This window comes from Scyliorhinus torazame, chromosome 2 (genome assembly GCF_047496885.1).
Source record: "Scyliorhinus torazame isolate Kashiwa2021f chromosome 2, sScyTor2.1, whole genome shotgun sequence".
Taxonomy (NCBI): domain Eukaryota; kingdom Metazoa; phylum Chordata; class Chondrichthyes; order Carcharhiniformes; family Scyliorhinidae; genus Scyliorhinus; species Scyliorhinus torazame.
Window position 1 is genome coordinate 232,354,362 of NC_092708.1, and position 23,116 is coordinate 232,377,477.

A 23,116-nucleotide genomic window follows, 5' to 3' on the forward strand; every position below is an offset into this window, starting at 1 on the left:
CGTCGCTGGTTCGGCCAGCATTTTTCAACATCCATAGTTGCCCTTCAGAATGTGAGAGTGAGTTGCCTTCTTGAACCGCTGCACTCCTTGAGGAGTCAGTACACCCACAGTGCTGTTAGGGAGGGAGTTACAGGATGTTGCCCCAGCGAATGTGAAGGAGCAGCAATATATTTCCAAGTCAGGGTAATGAGTGACTTGGAGGAGAACCTCCAGGTGGTGGGGTTCCCAGGTATCTGCTGCTCTTTTTCTTCTAGACGGTGGTGGTCGCGGGTTTGGAAGGTGTTGTCTAAGGAACCTTGGTGAGTTACCGCAGTGCATCTTGTAGATGGTGCACACGGCAGCCAATGTTCCTCGGTGGTGGAGGGTTTGAATGTTGTGGAAAGCAGAGCAATCACACGAGCTGCTTTGTCTTGGATGGTGTTGAGCTTCTTGAGTGTTGTTGGAGCTGCACTCATCCAGGCAAGTGGAGAGTATTCCATTATACTCCTGACTTGTGCCTTGTAAATTGTGGACATGCTTTGGAGGGTCAGGAGGTGAGTTACTCGCCGTAGGATTCCTAGCCTTTGACCTGCCCTGGCAGTCACAGTATTATTGTGGCTAGTCCAGTTCAGTTTCTGATCAATGGTAACCCCTCAAGATGTTGGTTGTGGGGGATTCTGCGAGGGTAATGCCATTGAATGTCAAGGGGCGGTGATTAGATCCTCTCTTGTAGGAGATGGCCATTGCCTGGTACTTGTGTGGCGCGAATGTAACTTGCCACTTGTCAGCCCAAGCCTGGATATTGTTCAGGTCTTGCTGCATTTGGACACAGACTGCTTCATTATCTGAGGAGTTGCGAATGATGCTGAACATTGTGCAGTCACCTGCAAACATTCCAACTTCTGACCTTATGATGGAAGGGAGGTCATTGATGAAGCAGCTCAAGATGGTTGTGCCCAGGACACTACCCTGAGGAACTCCTGCAGTGATGTCCCGGAGTTGAGATGATTGGCCTCCAACCACCCCAACCATCTTCCTTTGTTCCAGGTATGACTCCAACCAGCAGAGAGTTTCCCCCTGATTCCCATTGACTCCAGGTTCGCTAGGGGCTCCTTGATGGCATACTCGGTCAAATGCTGCCTTGAGGCAATCACTCTCACGTCACCTCTGGTATTCAGCTCTTTTGTCCATGTTTGAACCAAGGCTGTAATAAGGTAAGGACCGGGCGGAACCATATCTGAGCGTCCGTGAGCAGGTTATTGCTGAGTAAGTGCCGCTATATAGCACTATTGATGACTCCTTCCATCACTTTGCTGATGATAGATAATAGACTGATAGGGCAGTAATTGGCTGGGTTGGATTTGTCCAGTTTCTTGTGTACAGGGCACAGCTGGGCAATTTTGCACATTGGTAGATGCCAGTGTTGTAGCTGTACTGGAACAGCTTGGCTAGGGGGCGTATCAAGTTCTGGCGCACAAGTCTTCAGTACTATTGCCGGGATATTGTCAGGGCCTATAATCTTTGCAGTATCCAGTGCCTTCAGCCTTTTTTTGATATCACGTGGAGTGAATCTGTGATGCTGGGACCTCCGGAGGAGACCAAGATGGATCATCCACTCGGCACTTCTGGCGAGGGGTGTGGGTAGTGCAACCACGTTATTGGGAGTGGCCCAATTACTATAAATAAAATTGCTCTCATCAATGTGGTACACCTTGTTTATAGACGTCCAGTGTGTTCGGCGTTAATATGTGAGCCATACTGGGCACATTAGATGTGAAACAGGAATAATGCACCCATCTATGTGCAGAGTGTGCATCCAATGTATATCCATCATTAACTTGCTTACCCTGTGTTACTGGAGACCATTAACTAGCTGTTTCTTTTTATATTTTCCAGTGTATGCTCAGCCAATCATTAGCAAAGCAAAACCTGAACTGCTGAAAAACCAATTCATACCAACCCTGGAGAAACTGAAGAAGAAATCAATGAAGGTTGTAATAGAGGAAGAACAAATGAAAGCAGAAGTCAAGTCCGATACCCAGGAGACTGAGCTGCTAATTCTGGATGAGTTTTCTGTCCTCTGCCGAGATCTCTATTCTTTCTACCCAATTTTAATCCGCTATGTAGATTACAACAGGCAAGATTAACAACATGATTCTTCAGATGCATGTTCCTGTCAAAATTGTTTACATTTTTAACAATGTTGTTCGGGATTGTTTATGAATTGAATAAGAACAGCACTTGCAGCAAAAGTACATTTTTCTCATGACGTCCTTCCCCCAGATCCCGTCCAACCTTGTGAATGTGTACAGTCCACTTTGGTGAATGGGTACAGTCCACTTTGGTGAATGTGTACAGTCCACTTTGGTGAATGTGTACAGTCCACTTTGGTGAATGAGTACAGTCCACTTTGGTGAATGGGTACAGTCCACTTTGGTGAATGGGTACAGTCCACTTTGGTGAATGGGTACAGTCCACTTTGGTGAATGGGTACTGTCCACATTGGTGAATGGGTACAGTCCATCTTGGTGAATGGGTACAGTCCATCTTGGTGAATGGGTACTGTCCACGTTGGTGAATGGGTACAGTCCATCTTGGTGAATGGGTACAGTCCATCTTGGTGAATGGGTACAGTTCATCATGGTGAATGGTACAGTTCATCATGGTGAATGGGTACAGTTCACCTTGGTGAATGGGTACAGTCCACCTTGGTGAATGTGTACAGTCCAGGTTGGTGAATGGGTAGAGTCCACCTTGGTGAATGTGTACAGTCCACTTTGGTGAATGGGTAAAGTCCATCTTGGTGAATGGGTACAGTCCACTTTGGTGAATGGATAGAGCCCATCTTGATTAATGGGTACAGTCCACTTTGGAGGTTGGGTACAGTCCACTTTGGAGGTTGGTACAGTTCACCTTGGTGAATGGATACAGTCCATCTTGGTGAATGGGTACAGTCCATCTTGGTGAATGGATACAGTCTACCTTGGTGAATGGGTGCAGTCTACCTTGGTAAATGGGTACTCCACTGTGGTGAATGCGTACGGTCCACCTTGGTGAATGGGCACTTGTTTCCATTTGAATGTGCTATTTTTTTACCCATTCCTCTGTTCTTTCTCATCTCCAAGACTTGTGTTTTGGAGTTTCTGCTCGCTCTTAACCCCCTTTATTTGAAATCCTGGTCTCTGCCCCACCCTGGAGCTTACGATCGTCCCCTCCCCAAACCTTTTACTCCTTTTACATCAGTACATTGTTGCCAAGCCTATTTCGGGCTGGGCTCCTGACTCGCATCTAGAATCCTGCAACTCCAGATACAAGTCAGAAAAGGGAGCTGAATAAGTCGGTGCGTGTGGAGAAAGGTTGGACAAGGCTGGGAAAGGTGAATACTAAAACTGTGGGATGAAAGCTGCAGCCCGAGTCCCAGGGCAGTGAAGAGTGGAAGATCAGGGGCCAGAGGGCAGTAATATTGATCCAAGACAGGAATGCGTCATCATGCCAAGAGTCAGGTTCTGGCATTCGATTTATCAAAGATAATGAAGCAGTTCAATCAGAACAATGCTTCCCTGTTTACTGTAAGCAGCTTCGGTCCTCTTATTTAAGGAAATATATTCTTTCATTGGAGGCGGATCAAAGACGTTTCACAAGGATGATCCTCAATCGGGAGGGATTGTCTTATGAGCAAAGGTTAAACAGATTGGGACTTCACTCATTGGAATTTAGAAGAATAAGAGGTGATCTTATTGAAACACTTAGGATTCCTAAGAGACTTGACAGGGTAAATGTTGAGAGGATCTTTCCCCTCACTGGAAAGTCCAGGACCAGAGGGCATAGTCTCAGAATACTGGGGTGCCCAATTAAGACTGAGATGAGGAGGAATTTCTTCTCTCAGAAGGTTGAGTCTTTGGAAGTCTTTGCCACAGACAGCTGTGGGGCCAGAGTCCTAGTGTACATTTAAGGCTGAGATAGATAGATTCTTGACCAGTAAGGGAATCTAGGGTTACGAGGAATGGACAGGAAAGTGGACGTGAGGAATGTCGGAGAAGCCACGATCCTATTGAATGGTGGAGCAGGCTCAAAGGGCCGAATGTCCTATACTATTTCTATTTCTTATGGTCTTGCTGGGGACCAATAATATCCCAAAATATAAGATTTCAGCCACAGACATATTTTAAAGTTAAAATTGATTATTTTAATGTCACACGTTAACTCAAGATATTGGCTGGGATTCCGGAAACTAAGTGCTCCCGACAGTGGGAATGGGACTGGTCTCCACTGGCACTAGAAACGGGGCTCAGTTGAGAGTCACACTCATTAAACATTCAAATTTATGCATAGAAGAACTCGCCGGATTCCCTCAAAATTCCAGTATGGGCTGCCATATTGAATGGGCAGCATGATCCCAAAGTCCAGCGGCAAGCCCCCTCCTCCCCACAACATAAATCTGACCCCCCCCTGCTGAGCAGGAGGGCAGCCCCAAACCCTCATCAAGGAGGGAAATCTTCCCCCCACCAGGGGAATAACAGGTCACCACCCCCGCACACCATGCTTGCATGCGGGTTACCTGACGCCCCCCCTCACCTAACCCCTCAATCATCTCTATTAGCCACCTCCCTTCAGACCAGACCCTGGCACTGTCAATGGTGCACTGCCCCCGGCACCATGGCACCTATACCCTGGCAGTGATACCCGCACCTGGCATGTTGGACCCTGGGGGCAAGGGGGTCAGCCCATAGCTTATGTTCCCCTCTGCCACTACCAAGCTCAAGAGGGGTGGTTCCCCCGACTATCCTAGGGATTGGGTGGGCTTGGGCTGTGGATGAGGGCTTTACCCTGGGACCCTCCCGCCCAGGATAGGGGTCCCATGTCTGGCCTGCCCTTCCAGACTGGGCAACCTTAAGATCACCCTTAGTACGGTGATCTCAGTCAGCCCTCTGCTGAATCGCATCCTCCTGGTTTGACCTGGTAAACTCTGAAGTGGCCTCCTCAGCCTGAATGGCTCTGCCTGACAGCTAAAGAGTGTGCAGGCAGTTCAATGAAGAATCAATGCAGAAACACCTTCGCTTCCCTAACATCTGCTGCCTCAGACAAAATCCTTTAAAACATCAGCTGTTACAATTGTCAGAGGCTTCCTGGAAAGCCCGCAACACTTGAAATGGCTTCAAATCCTCTGACACCTTTGAAATGCAAAACATCCATTCAATTTCACAGAGCAATAACATTCACTAGCCTGTGATTAACAGCTTAATGGTTCAGACATAGCTGTTTTAGGGGATTGTTTATTTATCTTTCCCTTAAGGCTTGAATGCATCTCAAGTACTCTGCTTTGGTGCTAACCACAATGTTTATAAACATTCTTGCTATGATTGACAGCTCCTCACCACATCAAAGTAACTGAGTACTTTCACTGCCTCTTCTTTTTTAAAATAAATTGAAAGTGCCCAATTATTTTTTTTCAATTAAGGGGCAATTTAGTGTGGCCAATCCACCTACCCTGCACATCATTTTGGGTTGTGGGGATGAGTAACACGCAGACACGGGAAGAATGTGCAAACTCCACATGGACAGTGACCCGGGATCGAAACCGGGACTTCGGCGCCGTGAGGCAGCAACTCTAACCATTGTGCCACCGTGCTGCCCGCATAAAACTCGGAGCTGGTTTATTTGGACTTTCAGGAGGTTTCGACAAAGTCCCACATAAGAGATTGGCGTGTAAAATTAAAGCGCATTGGATTGGGATATATTGAGATGGATAGAAAGCTGGTTGGCGGAGAGAAAACAAAGAGTAGGAACATAAGAACATAGGAATTAGGAGCAGAAGAAGGCAAATCAGCCCTTCGAGCCTGCTCCACCATTCAATCAGATCATGGCTGACCTCTTCCAGGACCCAAATCCACCTCCCACCTGTAGACAGTAGATTTAGAACTGAGATGAGAAGGAACTACTTCTCGCAGAGGTGGTGAATTTGTGGAACTCGCTGCCCCATAGTCTGGTTGAATCTCAGTCATTAAATGGTTTCCAAGGAGGAGATAGATATATTTATGACAAAACTCAGGTTAAAGGGATATTTGCACCAGATAGGGAGCAGGGAGGGCTTGCTATAATTATACAGGACTTTGGTGAGGTCACACCTGGAATATTGTGTACAATTCTGCTCTCCTTATCTGAGCTAGATTGCTCTTGCTATAGAGGGAGTGCAGTGAAGGTTTACCAGACTGATCACTGGGATGGCAGGACTGACATATGAGGAGAGATTGAGTCGGTTAGGATCATGTTTACTGGAGTTTCGAAGAATAAGGGGGGAATCTCATAAAAACCTATAAAATTCTAACAGGACTAAACAGGATATTTGCAGGAAAGATGTTTCAAATGGCAAGGGAGGGAGTCCAGAACCAGAGGTCACAGTTTAATGATGCGGGGGAAACCATTTAGGACTGGAATTAATGGAAATTTCTTCATCCAGAGAGTGGCGAGCTGATGGAATTCACTACCACAGAACACAATTGAGGCCAAAACTTTGTATGTTTTCCAGAAAGAGGGACTAAGAAGTTCAAAGCATATGGGGCTCAAGAAGAAACACGTGACTGAGTTAGATGATCAGCCATTTATCATAACAAATGGCGGAGCAGGCTCAAAGGGCCAAATAGCCTACTTCTACGAGTTTCTATATTTCTATGTTATTACAACACATTATTAATAAACCTAAATAGTAATAGATGGTCGATACAGCACATTTTACATGATTGTAAAAGATTTCACTCACCATAGGTGAGGATGGCAGGATCTTATTATGGTCAAGTACTCTCCTGGCATCCAGTGATGAGTCCCAGATGATGACCACTTGGGTTAAGTAGTGGAGCATAATCAACCCCTCTCGAGAACCTTCAAGACTATTAAGTAATTTGGACATTCTGGGCGGGATTCTCTCAGCCCGGGGCCGGGCCGGAGAATCGCCGGGACCTGCGCGAATCGCGCCACGCCACCCCGGCGCCGATCCTCCAATTCTCCGGAGAGCGGAGAATCGGCGCTGGCGCTCTGCGGGCCCCGCCGATTCGCGGTCCGGGATGTGCCGAGCGGCCTCGCTAAAAAGCCGAGCCCCGCTGGTACCGTCCACACCTGCTCTTATCCGGCGGGACCTCGGCGTGGATGCATCTGGGGGTGGGTGGGGAGGGGGGTCCGCTGTGGCCTGGCCCGCTATTGGGGCCTACCGATCGGCGGGTCGGTCTCTCGGGCTGGGGGCCTCATTTATTCCATGCCGGCCCCTGTAGCCATACGCCATGTTGCGTCGGGGCCGGCGCGGAGAAGGGAGCCACTGCGCATGCGCGGCAATCGCGCCGGTCCCACTTCGCATGTGCGCGTTGCCGCCGGTCCCACTGCGCATGCGCAGACCTACGGCGCCCAACTGACGCTGGGGAATGGCAGCTGGAGCGGCGATGGTCGCTCCAGTGCTGTGCTGGCCCCTGTAGAGATCAGAATTGCTGCTTCTGAGGCCATGTTGATGCCATCGACAAACGTAACGGCGTCTACGACGGCGTCAAAACTTAGCCTCAGGATCAGAGAATCCCGCTCTCTGAATTCTCCCGCTGTGTACCCGAACAGGTGCCGGAATGTGGCGACTAGGAGTGTTTCACAGTAACTTCATTGCAGTGTTAATGTAAGCCTACTTGTGACAATAATGATTATTATTATTAGGGAAAGCCCTTCTAGAATGTAGAGAATCATTAGCAAATGAAAAATAGTTATTACACCAAAATAGTTCTATGATTGTTCAAGGATTATTGGGGGTAGATGGGAATGCGACTCTTGAAGCACAAACAAATCAGCCATGATCTTACTGAATGTCAGAGCAGCCTCGAGGGGCCAAATGACTTACCTCTGCTCCTATGTGGTACGTGCATATCAGAGTAAATGTAGTGACGTAGGAGTTGGAAAATTCATTTTGCTTTTACTGAGCTGCAAAGACTGAATTTGCAGCCCTACATTATTCAACATATAATTTTTGTTTTGTATAATTGCTAAGATGGCTCTGAAGTGGAAATGGTCGATAGCTTTAAGTTCCTGGGGGTCACCATCACCAACAGTCTGTCTGGTCCACTCACGTGGATGCAACAGTCAAGAAAGCCCAACAACGTCTCTACTTCCTGCGGAAGCTAAAGAAATATGGCATTTCTGCATCGACTCTCACAACTTCTCCAGATGTGCGATAGAGAGCATCCTATCCGGCTGCATCACAGCCTGGTATGGCAACTGCTCGGTCCAAGATCGCAAGAAACTGCAGAGTGTGGTGAACTCCCAACGCATCACACAAACTTGCCACCCTCTCATTGATTCTGTAAACACCTCCTGCTGCCTCAGGAAGGCAGACAGCATTATCAGAGACCCCTCCCACCCAGGCATTGCCTTCTTCCAGTCACTTCCATCAGGCAAAAGGTACAGAAGTCTGAAGACACGCACATCCAGACATAGGAACAGCTTCTTCCCCACAGCTACAAGACTCCTCAATGACTCCCCCTCGGACTGAAATGAAAAATGAAATGAAATGAAAATCGCTTATTTTCACAAGTAGGCTTCAAATGAAGTTACTGTGAAAAGCCCCTAGTCACCACATTCCAGCGCCTATTCAGGGAGGCTGGTACGGGAATCTGTTCCCTGTAAGAACACTATTCACGACGCCCTATGCTGTTCTTGGTCATGTGTTTGCTTTGTTTGGCCCCTTGTTCCACACTGTAACCAATCAGTGTTTTATCGATTTACCATTTGTCAATGTTCCCTGTTGATTATTCTTGTGTCTACTATGTACGTACTGTGTACATTCCTCGGCTGCAGAAAAATACTTTTCACTGTACTTCGGTACATGTGACAATAAATCAAATCAATCAAGCAATTAATTAAAACTGAATTTTTTTTTTCTCAGTTATTTGGTTGGCATCTTTTAAGAAATTTGGAGTCTTTTAGCATCAGGATTTTAATAAAAGCGAAAGTAGTCAGACGAGTAACATAAAGAAGACGTTTATTTATAATACGTACTGTTTACAAAGGGGCCCAGTTAGACCTCATTGAGTCCTCTGTCGGTCGGTTCCTATCTGCTCGACCTTATATACACATGGTAATAGCCCCGTAGTTAGCGGGTCAGCTTATACCCCTTGAGCTACATGGGGAAAGCAATCAAGCCAGTCCCGTGTGCTCCGTGCAGGTTATTACAAGGATGGAAACAGACTGTTCCAACTACCATGTTTTCTTCTTTCAGGGCAAGATGGCTGAAGGAACCAGATACAGATGCGGATGAACTCTTCCACATGGTGGCTGAGGTTTTCATCTTGTGGTGTAAATCAGCCGTAAGGAATTAATTTGCAAAGTCATCGCAAAACAAACTTAAGTATATTAAAAATGAATCAATTCTTCACTTTCGAGAAGAGTTTCCAAGTATGAGAGCATTAAGTTTTATTAAAGCTGCTCTTTGATGCACCCAGTTGACATTTCAGTGTCCTGCTTCTTGTGGTCTTTCTTTTGCTACAATTCCAGGGTTTGTTAAACTGCTGTGCCTTCCCACCACCCACGTCCACTGTGCAAATTGATAGCTTACTTTCTGCACGCTGTGGCCTCTTTGCTCCGATGAAAGGACATTGAACGGAAACAGATTTTCCAGTCCTGCCGTGGGTGAGATGGAAAGTTTAACAATTCAGCAAAAAGTCCATTGACTTTCGCTGGGAATTTTCTCTCCATAGATTTCTGCTGCATTTGCCGAATTTAGTTTTTTATATGTTCCTCAGAAAATGTTATGGACTGTAATCTGCCAAAGACCTTTGGAGGAGTATATTTCTTAAAGATGATCATATCATCTAGGCAGATTGCTTTTTAAAAAATGTATTCTTTCATGTGATGTGGGCATTACTGGCAAGGTCTGATTACTCTTGAACTGGCAGCTTGCCGTCCTTTCAGAGGGCAGTTAACAGTCGAAACTTTGCCGTGAATCTAGAGTCACATGTAGGCTAGACAAGGTAAAGATGGTAGATTTCCTTCCCTAAAGAATATTGACATCAGTAGAGCAGGTGGGCTTTTATTACAACCAATGAAGTTTTCATGGGCCCAATTCCAGATTTTGTGATTGAACTTTAAATGCCACCTGCTTCTGGGATTTGAACCCACATGTCCAGAGCATTAACCTGGCCTCTGGGCTGCTAGTCCCATGAGATTATTATAATGCAACCATCTCCCCCAGCTTGTCCTGTGCACAAGACCTGGTGTGAGCAGGTTGTAGGTATAAATGATTGAAGACAGCCACACCCGAAGGACAGCGCATGGAACTCCTCGTGAACCAATTATTAAATGAGGTTACTGGACAGAGCCCAGTAAGTGTTGTGAGATTATCTATTCGAAAACATTCACAGCTAACAGAGTAGCATTGTCAAATTGAGAGTTATTGTGCGTAACATTACTGAGCACTTTAGATTTATCTCTATCAAATATCTGTTTTACAGAATTTCAAACGGGAGGAACAGAATTTTGTGGTTCAGAATGAAATCAACAACATGGCCTTCCTGATTGCAGATAATAAGAGCAAGATGTCCAAGGTAAACGTCAGTAACTTGTCCTTTAACTTGCATGCTATATACACTGGATCTAATACAGCACATATTTTTCAGATTAATTTTTTAAATGTCACGATATAGTTGCCAAGCTTTGATTCAGAAACAATGGACAATTGAGTTAAGTGTAACTGAGGTAATGTGATTGGAAATTCTCTTCTAGCAGAGTACGCCTTGCTATGTTACCATGACTTACTCCAGTCAAAACTTTGATGTGCAGTTATTGTTCTATGTCATAATAGCAGGTACATTAATGACTTGATAATATTAATACAAACGTTGGCAGGATAAAGGCAATCAAAAATGAAGGAAGCAACATTTTCTTAAGAACCTCAGTTTGATACTGGGGCTGAAGTTTTCTGGCCCTTCCCGCTGGCAAGGTCCTCCAATCCCACTAATGGTGTCCCTCCGCCGCAGGTTCCCTGGTGTTGGACAGCACACATCATGGAAAAACCCATTGACATCGGTGGAAAAGGAAGATCCCGCCATATGGTGAAAAGCAAGGCCGCCACCCCTGCCACAAAATATGCTGTGTGTGTGTATGGGGGTTGAGGGGGACACGACCGTCCCTACATGGTGTATTGAACTCCCAAGCCTGTGCAAGCAATTTAATTATTGTTCAACTTACGGTTGAATGGGATTTTTAAAACTGTGGCTTCTTAAGTGATGCACCAAAACCCAGCTGGGGGGGATGGTGGGGTAGGGGGGCAGCATTCCACCAATGGAAAGATTTGGCCAGTGTTGCCCATGTAGATAAGGCAGTACGTGGGACATCGCAGCTGGGCATAATCCTCAAGCAAGGAAGGGGAAAAATTAGTCAGGATTACCAGTTCTGATTGCTATCTAGTGGCCCTGTTGGAAAGTGTATTTGCAAACATGGGATCAGTACAGGATCAAATATCCAATTACCCTCCACGTGTGAACAGCCATCCGTATTCATAGAGCTCGTGTGGGGAAACCAGTTCCTTAGCTTTGTACAGTGAGCTGCAGGTATCCATCCAGCTTTATCTCAGCATGAATTAATACCTTTGGTGCAGACCGGAAGAAAGTTGGTGTACGTCAACCAAATCTTAAAAAAGAAAAATATCAGCATATCTGTATTAATTTAGTGTGCAGAATATGATTTTTAGTCAGGAGCTCATAATTTAGTATCAAAATGAGGCTTGGAGTTCGGAAGAGAATGTTGCTTCCTTCATTTGTTAATGGGAAACTTACTTTGTAGCGTTGCGTGTTGACTGAACCTTTGCTGAATTAAAATTGTGGTTTTCTCCTTTTACTGATAATGGACGGATTTGCTGGCGGTGGGATTCCCTCGTCCCACCAGCAGTGTACCCCGCCCGTGGATTTCTCCGTGGCGTGGGGCAACTTCAATGGGAAATCCCATTGATAAGCAGCGGGAACAGAGAATCCCGCTATCAGCGAACAGCTTGCCCAATAACTGTGTATGGATAATAAATTAAATAAGTTAAATAAAATTTTAAAGGATATAAAAATATGTTTCTACATTTTTGTGTTTATAAACCAAAATTAATAGAAGTTGCCTATTAGATGTTCTTCAGGGCAGCCTATTGTTCTGTCATTCAGAGATCGGCGCTAAATATTGGTGGTAATTAGCTTTTTCTATGCCAGAGCAGCAGAAGGTAATTAGAAAAAATAAATTTCCTTTTACAGTTGCTTGGTAGTACAGAGCTTGAATATTGATGAAAAGAGAGACATTTTGTCGAAGCTGTACATCTCACACTCATCAGGACAAACACAAGAACGCCAAATATCAAACGATCGCAACAATTTCTACTACAGCAGAAAAGGAGCTTGGGGAACCTATAGTTCCCATTGCTTTCTCCATGAAAATGTCTCAACCAATCACAGTCAACTTGCCAACCTGTCAGTTAACCAACCTGTTGTGTAAATTGTTTTGATCATTTGAAATTTAGCATTCTGTGTTTGTCCTGATGGGTGCAAGACGTAAAGCTTCAGCAATATGTCTCTCTTTTCAGCAATATTTCCTTTTACTGTTGGTCCGAGACTAAATCTATCAATGGGCAGGGTGAAAGCCTTTTCTGTCACTAATTTGACAATTTTAGTCCAATGATGTCTGGTCCCTCAAATTGATTCAAAATTGGTTATTTTACTGAGAAAGGCTCTAAGGATAGCAGGCGGGTTGAGTGGTAAAATCAACAGTGGGGTGAATTCTCCGCCTCCCCAGCCAAATGTTTCTCGGCCGTGAGCCATTGCTGGCAGCGGGATTTTCCATTCCACTACTGGCCAATGAGATTTCCCATTGGAGCTACCCTATGCCGCGGGAAACCAGCAAATGGGGGTGTGCTGCTGGCGGAATGGAGAATCCCACCAGTGGAGAATTCACCCCAGTAACTCAGATATTCACTCGCTTGAGATTGGGGTCAAGACATGGTGCTGTAGCAGCTTTTTTCCTGACCTAGAAACAGTGATGGCGCAAAAGTGGAAAATTTAATTTACAAAAGCTGACCTCACTTTTTAGGCACAGAAATGTAACCAGAATAGAAACTCTGGATGGGAGTGCTGGCTGGGTGAGAAAACTGGCATGCAGATCTCCAGCTGCACACCCGAGTTTTCTCTCCAGATTCTCTGGTACTCTGTGTGCAGAAAAACTGGAGGCTTGGTTCTGCCATCAGTGGGCCGCCCCAGAGGGCATGCCCGGGCAGTTATGTCCTGGGGAGGAATTCCTTACTTGGGGGACCAGAGTGTGGGGAAGCCCTTTGAGTCCAGGTTAATTTATTTAAATGATGGGAACCTCATGATGTCACAGGCGAGAGGTGGGGAAAATCTGAGAACTGGAACTTGCCGAGACTCTTGTTTCTGCGATCTCGCAGGATTTTCTGTCGGTGTTGCCATTTTCACCTACGGCAAATGCCAGCAGAAAATTCCCCAGCCCCGATATTATAAATTGTGCACTTAGAGTCCCACCCATTGGGCTGGATTCTCCAGTCACCCAGCCGCGAGTTCCTCGGCATCCTGCCCTCGCCGGCAGCGGGATTCTCCGTTCCCGCCACCGGCCAATGGTGGCCACCCCACGCCGCCAGGAACTCGGCAGGTGTGGGTCTGCTGCCAGTGCAACGGAGAATCCTGCCAGCGGAGATTTCACCCCATTAACTTGTGCATTAACTTATAGCACAACAATTGATATACAATTAACTATCAAGTTTAACATTCTTAATCTCTTTTTTGCAGTAACACAGACCAATAATAAAGTTAAAATGTGTGAATTGTATTTCTATTAACTGTTTAAATCATTTAATGTTTTAACTTATCACTAACGTTCTTGTATTTATTTTTCCTCTTCAAAACAGTGTAAACAAGTTGGCCAAAAGGTCAGAGTGCATGATTGTGTTATCATGCAAATAGCTCCACAGCTGGCTTGGCAACATCAGTTATTTTTTTTAATGGTCACATTCACAGCACATGCAAGTTCCTGAAAATTGTGCTATGCTCATTGTCTGAAACCTCTGCAAAAAATTACTTGTGCTTGTCATAAATTGTACAGCTGTCAAGAAGAATGTGCCGTAAACAACAATATAGCTTTCAAAGCGTAGCTTTTACACAAATTATATAGAAACTAATAGATCGATAGCAACTTAAAAGTTAGTAGATTCACTCAAGCAGTTTGTTTATTACTGCTGCCGGAACCTGGGATTGAATTAATGCATAAAAACTCACTGGTTTGTTTATTGCAGTTTGTGAACTTCTCTCTGGCAAATGTAAGAGTATACCTCTTCAAAAAAAGAGCTTATGCCATCTAATGTCACCTAACTGGTGTGGTAAATAATACCGATTCTTCATTTGTTCCAGAACATATGGGCGGGTTTCTCAATCCTGGCGTGCCAGATTTTGGGTGCAACACGCTGTTGGGATTTTCCGTTTCGCCGGCTGGCCAATGGGATTTCCCATTGTGGGGCAGCCCCACACCGTCAGGAAACCCCTGGGTTGCTGGCAGAACGGAGCATCCCGACAGCGGAGAATTCAGCCCATGATGTGCATTGCACAGTGTACAGTACATGTTCTAAAGCTGGGAAACACTATTGAAAGAAATAAATACTGGGTTTATCCTTTATTTAAAGCGATCAGAAATGGTGAAAGTAAAATAGAATGCGGGTCGTTGTCCTGTTCTCAAGTAGTGATATTAGTTCAATGATACACTGAAAGTTCCATCGAATCACATCATCTGGGTGACAGAGAATTTGAGATCTCATGTGACCTGATTGCTGTGTCCTTCTATTGTTTTACGACACAAGATAAGAACTAGGAACAGGAGTAGTCAATTTTGCCCCTCGAGCCTGGCGGATGGGGGACTTTCTCCTTTGTATTCTAAAGTGATCTATCAGATTAGCAAGTCTGATTCCAGTGGATATCATTGTGAGTTTGAAAATCCAGTTGAGACTTTGGGAGTCCAGCAAGAGTAGGGGAGACTCAACCACTAAAAAGAAAAGCTGGAGGAACGGGTTTAATTCAGTTGACCTGATGGGAACAGGGGGCGGGATTCTCCGTAATCGGCGCGATGTCCGCCGACCGGCGCCAAAAACGGCGCGAATCAGTCCGGCATCGCATCGCCCCAAAGGTGCAGAATTCTCCGCATCTTGAGGGGCCAAGCCCTCACCTTGAGGGGCTAGGCCTGCGCCGGACTAATTTCCGCCCCACCAGCTGGCGGGAAAGGCCTTTGGTGCCCCGACTTTGCCATGCGGCGCATGCGCGGGAGCGTCAGCGACCGCTCACGGCATCCCCGCGCATGCGCAGTGGAGGGGGTCTCTTCCGCCTCCGCCATAGTGGAGACCATGGCGAAGGCGGAAGGAAAAGAGTGCCGTCACAGCACAAGCCCGCCCGCGGATCGGTGGGCCCCGATCGCGGGCCAGGCCACCGTGGGGGCACACCCCGGGGCCAGATCACCCCGCGCCCCCTCCCCAGGACCCCGGAGCCCACCCACGCCGCCTTGTCCCGCCGTTCAGAAGGTGGTTTAATCCACGCCGGCAGGACAGGCAGCGGGAATTCAGCCCATCGCGGGCCGGAGTATCGCCGGGGGGGGCCCGCCAACCGGCGCGGCGCGATTCCCACCCCCGCCGAATATCCAGTGCCGGAGAATTCGGCAACCAGCAGGGGCGGGATCCACAGCAGCCCCCGGTGATTCTACGACCCAGCGGGGGGGTCGGAGAATCCCGCCCAGGGTGTCAGTGCAATTGAAATAACTGTCTACCCACATCCATCTTCAACTGTTTCTTCTTAGGCAGAAGAGGCACTTGCCTCCTGAATTGCAGGAACCTCATTATATAGAATCGCAGAATAATAAAATGGTCCCAGCATAGAAGGAGGCCATTCAGTCCATTATGTCTATGACAACCCTCTACATGAGCAGTTCAGCTTGTCCTACTTCCTGGCATTTTTTTACCAAAGTTCTGCAGGGAACAATGAGGATAAAAGCAACGTAATTAAGGAGATCTACAAAATGGGCAGATACCTGGCAGAAGTATGAAGCGTCACAGTTTCGTAGGGGTAATAAGTGGCAATATAAACTAAATGATGCAATTTTTGATGGAGTAAATTTGGAGAAACAGTAGGCAGGAAGGTTGGGAAGCAGAGGATCTACGGCAATTTGCAAAAGAACCAGAAGTGAGACGAGGAGATTTATCTTCCTGCAGCAAGTTAGGATGATCTTGGATGCGATGCCTGAATGGGTCATGGAAGCAGATTCAACAGAAACTTTCAAAAGGGAATTGGATAAAAAAGGAAAAGGGAAAAAGTTACATGTTATAGTGAAAAGCCAGGAGAGTAGCATTAGCAGGATAACTCCAGCAAAGATGTAGCACAGGAACAATATGCCAAATGACCTCCTAAACTGCCCAGAAGGAAAAAGTGGTAAAACTGGAGTTCCATTTTATGGTATACACAACCATTTTGGACTAGCACCAGTCATTTCTCAAGTTTAACTGATTTTTCCTTCTGGGCACCATTCTTTGATTTATTTTGCAGTACTGAGGCATTCAGATAGGCAGCTTCTAGAAAGCAGCCTTAGTGTCAGAATTAACTTCTGTTCAAGCAACCTTCCAAGCGGCCTGGTGGCAATACGTATTTTTAATTGGTTGATGAATTCCCACAATTGGACTTGTTTCTATATAAGGTTGTTGCGGGTGTTCAAAGCTGCGGCAAGGGCTGACCTGAAACAAGAGGATTCAGCTAACAGAGATTGAGATAAGCAATATTAAGATAAAAGCTAGTATGCAGCTAAGCTATCATAAGCACAGCTTACCAATACATTACAACTGTGTTAACATCATTGTGTTACTTGCGCTGGTGTGTAATATTTCTATATGTTTAGAGCTATGTTGCTCTGCGGATTATATTCATGATACTGTTTTGTATGTGTGACAGTATTATCGATGAAATACTATCCTTATATTTCATTCTAACCGGATGAAATTAGATGAAAAAGTTCAGCTGAATTTGTTTTTTTAATGAAATAGATAATGGATAGATCATTTCTGTGTGACTGATATTTCACTTAATTCATACAAAATACATAAGTAAATATCTTGCAGTGATCCTTGTGAGTGAGACTGTCAGTTGCACAGTCCTCAATTACTTTGATCTGTTCCCTCTTGGTTTGTTCAAGAGGTTGTACTCTCACTTCATTCTGACAAGCCCAACAATTGTGTTCACAGAATGATCAACCATTACCAATTAAATGTCATCATCGGTAATGTAGAGGTGACTTTTTACCGCTCTCTGGCTCAAAGAGACGTTTTGTTTCTTGCAGTGTTTTCTGATCGTTCCATGGTCACAAACAAAATACAAAAGCTTTCAAATTTAGCCTGATGTTTTGAAATCTCCCAAAAACATTGTTGTGTAATATAAGGCTTTACAGCTTGATGGCAGTGATCCATGCAGACCAAGAAACTGCAGGCTTGGTCCGTGACCTGTACTTATTCAGCTGCTTTCATTTGGTACATTACAATCAGTATCAGGTTAAGGAAGGGGACAAACCTAGCCAGGCATCACTGGTGACAATGTCAGTGACCTGGTGTGGGTGTAAATGTCAAATAAACTCAATGCTAAAGCACCGTGAGCCAAATGTCTTGCCAGAATTTGCTGTCTGACCATGCTCATGAAGAATAGGTGCTCAATTGATAGGTTTTTGCTGCGTTGCGTTATCTTGACCCACCATTGGGAGAGGAAAGGGTAAGTTTGGAGGGACTTGTGTTTCCTCATCCTTCCATTTATGAAAGATGATGGACAAGCAGCAAACAAATCCATTTCAGATGAGATGCCTTCATATGGTCACCTTTGCTGATGGCTGAATAGCCATTCCTTGAGAGGCAGGTTCTGCCTCAAGTGGAATAGTATGAACAAGTTGAATTTGTATTTTCTGCAAACAATTTGAATTTTATGAATTTCTGGAATTCAGAACTCAGGGTACATCTCTAAGCCAGTTTGACAACACAAAATGTTCCTGTTTTCCGAACATATTACTCACTGAATAGTATTAGCCCTAATTTTAAGTTCTCAGTTTTTGAATAGAGTTATGCTGATATGCAATACTAATGCAAAACATCTCATTGTCATGCACAATTTAATTTATTTTAGGCTGAAGGGCAAGGCCAAGAAAGGAAAAAAATTAAGCGCAGAGGTGACTATTACTCAATACAGACCTCCCTGATTGTGGCTGCCGTTAAAAAGTTACTTCCGATTGGCTTAAATATGTGCACTGCAGGAGACCAAGAATTAATCACATTGGCCAAACACAGATACAGCCTGGTAATGTTCCAGTTTTCTCCTTGAGTACTGTGACTTCCAGATTTTATTAACTTTCATGAGCTTAATCAGTCAGTAGAATCAAGAAGGTTGATGGTTAGAATATAAAACTTGCATCTTATGTTTGGTTTTGCATTCTGTTTCAGTTTATGTTCATCAAAGTTAAATATTGTTTTATTATCCTTCTTTGTACTCAAAATCAATATCAAATATTCCTCGAGCAGAATTGATTAAGTACAGTTTATAATTTCATCTCACCGAAACAATACGCCTTAATTTGCACCATTAATCTAATTATTTACTGAGCTTGGAACTCTTTTGCAAAATTTTCCTGTAATTGTATAACCAGAACTAAAGGAAGCTAACATTATTTTTCACTGTTGTGGTAAATGATCCCTAGATATGGAGATAGATTCCAGCAATTAAATCAAAATGTTCCAACAATACTCACCCCATTTATAAACTCAGCTTGTGTTTGTTCTGATCACAATGTTAGTGCCATTTCACAAGTATGAGAATGTAATTTAATGCGTATATATTTTCATTTTAAACGGTGCTTGAATTTGTTTGCAGTACTGGATTACTTTATTGGAATTCAAAACGTGATGTTCCTAACAATTGTGTTATTTTGCCAACAGAAAGACACAGATGAAGAAGTTAAAGAATTCCTTACAGATAACATGCATTTACAGGATAAGGTAATGTTAAAATATATATATCTCTGAGGACTGGGTTACAGGTACAAGTTATAGCATGCAAGGCTGTGGACCAAGTGCTTGGAAAGTGGGATTAGAATAGATAGGTGCTTGATGGCCGGCGCAAACACAATGGGCCAAAGGGTCTCTTGCTGGCTGTAAAACTCTTATGAGCTGGATTTACTGACCAACCCGGCACGTGTTTTTGGCAGCGGAGGCGGCCAGCCAGCGGGATTTTCTGGTCCCATCGTTGTCAACGAGATTTTCCGTTCATTGCACCCCTCATCGGCAGGAAACCTGTGTGCCATCAGTAGGACTGGAATATCCCACTGCGTGGACAGATGTTAAATTCCGCCCAATTACTCTAGGTGATACCTAGGGCAGGATTCTCCGAACCTGGTTCCCGCTGCCAGCGAGGATGGAGAATTTGGCATTCAGTCAAAACTCCATTCACCGCAGCATCTCAGCCGGCCTGAAAGGTCAGAGAATTCTGTCTTAGCTTCTACTTAAATAGTTCTTTTTCATTTTCAGCTCTGTTCTCAGGTCTGACCTAAATTCTAAGTAATTTTTGATTTTCAGATACTACATAATCTTCTGTGTATTCCCAACATTTGCTGGTTTTGTTCTATCCCCACTTCGCTTGTTACTTTCACGCAAGTTTTTTCATATTGAGTCAAAGTCCAATATTTAGTGTAAACCAAACAGACGTTCTTGCAAAAGACAAAGGAGTCATGTTCAACGTCTCTATTAGGTCATTTGTTACAATTATGCTGTCTCCCCAGGAAAGTAAAAGACAGTTCCCACAAACAGCCCAATGCTTAAATGAGAGTCAACCACATTGCTGTGGGTCTGGAGTCACATGTAGGCCGGACCATCTAAGGGTGGAAGATTTCCTTCCTGAAAGGACATTAGTGAACCAGATGGGTTTTTTTAATGACAATCGATAATAGTTGTCCCGGTCACCAATACTGAGACTAGTTTTCAATTGCAGATTTATTAATTGAATTTAAATTCTACTAGCCAGTGTGGTAGGATTTGAACCCGTGTGCCACGTGCATTCGCCTGGGCCTCTGGATTACTAATCCAGTAACATTACCACTCAGCCACCATCTCTTCAAATATACAGAATTGCCAGCCATCCTCACCACTTCAGGCACAGACTGGGGTCCAGACTGAGGCTAATTCTGCTTCACTTTTGATTGTACCAATACACCCTGGAAGTAGTTTGCAAATCTGAAAAGGTGTAAGAATGGGATAGAGGGGGAAGATAATTTATGGAAGATATGTGTTTTTACCGCCCGGTGGAGGCATAAACAGGATGACAAGCTTCAGGAAATGTATTTGCCTTGGGCACGAGACCACAACAGTACAGGGAGAAAAGAAACAAACCTGCTGATGGGGCAACATTCCCATCTGTAGCATGTACTTTCAGCAAGCTGTTGTGCTGGGCACAAGCAGACATGATAATGCCGGTACACAACCACGATTCTGGCTGAATTGAAAGATGGCTCTCTGAATGCCAAAGAAGGAAGTGCGTCAAAATCCTGATTTACCTTACACTGAGGCAGGAAAGCAGGTAATCTCTGCAGGAGTTACACCTCATCAATTCAGACCAGAACACATGAAACCGCAGCACCTACAGCTCACCCATGAGCTGAGGAGTGGCCTTATTGACTGTCAAGCATTTCCCCATCTTTGAAATACTATTCAACTGAGAGGGTGGCTGCAATATTCATGGTACAATGATCAGTAACTTCCCCATGTCAACATTCTCTTCACTACCCTCACCTTTATACCACACTAATCATGAGAAGAGCTTTAAACTATGGACAGGTCCGGCGGAATCTTCCAGTCCTGCTGACAGTGCCTTCCCCACTGTGGGTTTCACGGCGGCTTGAGGTACATTCAATGGGAAACCCAGTTGACAATGATGGGGCCAGAAGATCCTGCTGCTGGCCAATTGTGGGCCGTCTACCCGTCCACAATACACACGGCAGGTTGCGCAGAAAATTCCACCCTCGTCTTTTTCAAAAATCAAATTTAGTATATTTGCAGCAGCTACAGAGCACCCAGAGCAAGCTGGTAGAATAATCAACGGTTATATAATGGCCTAGGCCTTTCAAGATGTATGATGGACCAAGCACCTCACAAAGAAGGGACTTGTCTTTTATTCAAACAAATGCAAAACGTAACATGGAATGGGATGCTCTTTTCAGAAGCAAGCTTGACTGCCTTGAGTCAATGACGGCTGGATCAGATTTATTGCCATCTCTGACAATGTAACTGAGATTCCCTAACTTAGTAAACTACCATGCCAACTCTGGTTCTGTTGCCTAAGCCCAAAACCCACTCATGAAATTAAATTCCAGAGAAGATCGCTTCAATACTTCCTAAAATTATTTGGGGGAAATGGACTCCACAAGGATTCTACCGTTATCTTCCTTGATGCTAAGGACTGTAAACCCTTTAGCATTTGTTAAGGAAAGGTTGTGCCTGGCAAACCTAATTGAATATTTTGGGGAAGTAACTGGAGGTTCCATGACGATGGCGTGTTTCATGTAGTCTACATGGATTTTAGTAAGGCTTTTGATCAGATCCCATGTGGCAGGCTGGTCAGGAAAGTAAAAGCTCATGGGATCCAAGGAAATGTGGCAGCTTGGATCTTCCTTCAAGGCAGGAAGAAAAGGGATTTGACAGATGTTTCAAGACTGAAGGGCTTCTTCCGATGGCGTTCCACAGGGCTCATTACTCAGTCCCTTGCTGGTGCTGGTATATATATATATCAGTGATTTTGACTTGCAAAGTAGGGTGTATGATTAGGAAATTTGCAAATGATACAAATATTGACCATGTGATTGGTAATGAGAAGAAGGATGTCGGCTGTAGGAATTTATCAATGGACTGGTAAGGTAGGCAGAAAAGTAGTAAATGGAATTGAATCTAGAAAAGTGGTGGGACCTGGAATACGGTGATGGAGGATCTGAGAAGTGGTGGAGGCAGAAAATCTGACTGCATTTAAAAAGTACTTTGATATGCACTTGATGTGCTGTAACCGAGAAGGATAATGAGTAAGAGTTGGAAAATATGATTAGGCTGGAGAACTCTTTTTATGGTCAATATCGACAAGGTGGACTGAAACCCGTGGACCCTTCTCTTTGTTCAGTTTCTCTGATTCCATGGAGACCTGGAGCAAAGAGTATTGATACTAGAAACTGGATACTTTGATACAGGCCAGAGGTGAATTGAGCAACTTATTAATTGCAGGTTCAGAAATCCTCCTTCAGCATCTCCGGGTTAAATGCTACCAGCAGGGAGCAAGCCAGGAAATCGCCTATCATACAGAACAGAACAGTATAGTCACATCACTTCAGAAAACAGAGAATGCTTCTGACATCTCTAAACTTAGCTAGGAATTTGAATTATATCGCACTGTGTGCCAAAGAGCCTCTGTGTTCCTGAGGGGAAACAACTCATCACCTTGTGATTAGCTTCATCGCCCTGATAGTCTCAGACTGACCATTTGCTTGTTTCATTACAAAAGACAGCTCAAAGCTCCTTTGACAATATCTCAGAAGACATAGTTCTTTTTCATATAAATGTAGGCGGTAGAAATTCCCTGGTTTCAAACCAACAAGTGCCTACGCAAGGAGAGTGATCAAGCTATGTTTAAAGCTGCATGAAATGAGGACCGAATCATTTCCCATTTGATACAGATGGAAATCTGCTTTCATCGCAATTTAATTGCTATCTTCTAGCTGTATTAATAAGTCTTCAATCTCCCATGCAGACTGATGACCCAGCAGTTAGATGGCAGCTTGACTTGTATAAACATATTGCCAAGCCAGAAGAGAGAATGGACCCTCAGAAGGTTGTGGAACGACTGCAAAAGATTTCAGCCGCTATTTTTCATTTGGAACAGGTAACCAGAATTCCTAGCAAAGCATTTGCAGTCAATAATTTGATTAAGCTCTAAAGACTGCAACGCCATGTAAAAGAGAAAACATTATTCTGTGAGCCAAGCATAAATAGAGTTGTATGATATGGAAATTTAACCAAAGGCATGTTGGACCACTAGAGACAATTCCT

At 44.6% G+C, this 23,116-nt stretch overlaps 1 protein-coding gene across 1 annotated transcript in view; it reads left to right on the top strand.

The window, feature by feature from the left end:
- Window positions 1-23,116, top strand: part of ryr3 (ryanodine receptor 3) — a 593,334-nt gene that overhangs the window by 425,927 nt on the left and 144,291 nt on the right. The window contains 6 exon segments of the mRNA XM_072484927.1: window positions 1,876-2,116; window positions 9,221-9,308; window positions 10,452-10,544; window positions 18,168-18,338; window positions 18,974-19,033; window positions 22,818-22,949. Coding sequence (XP_072341028.1) covers window positions 1,876-2,116; window positions 9,221-9,308; window positions 10,452-10,544; window positions 18,168-18,338; window positions 18,974-19,033; window positions 22,818-22,949 — 785 coding nt within the window.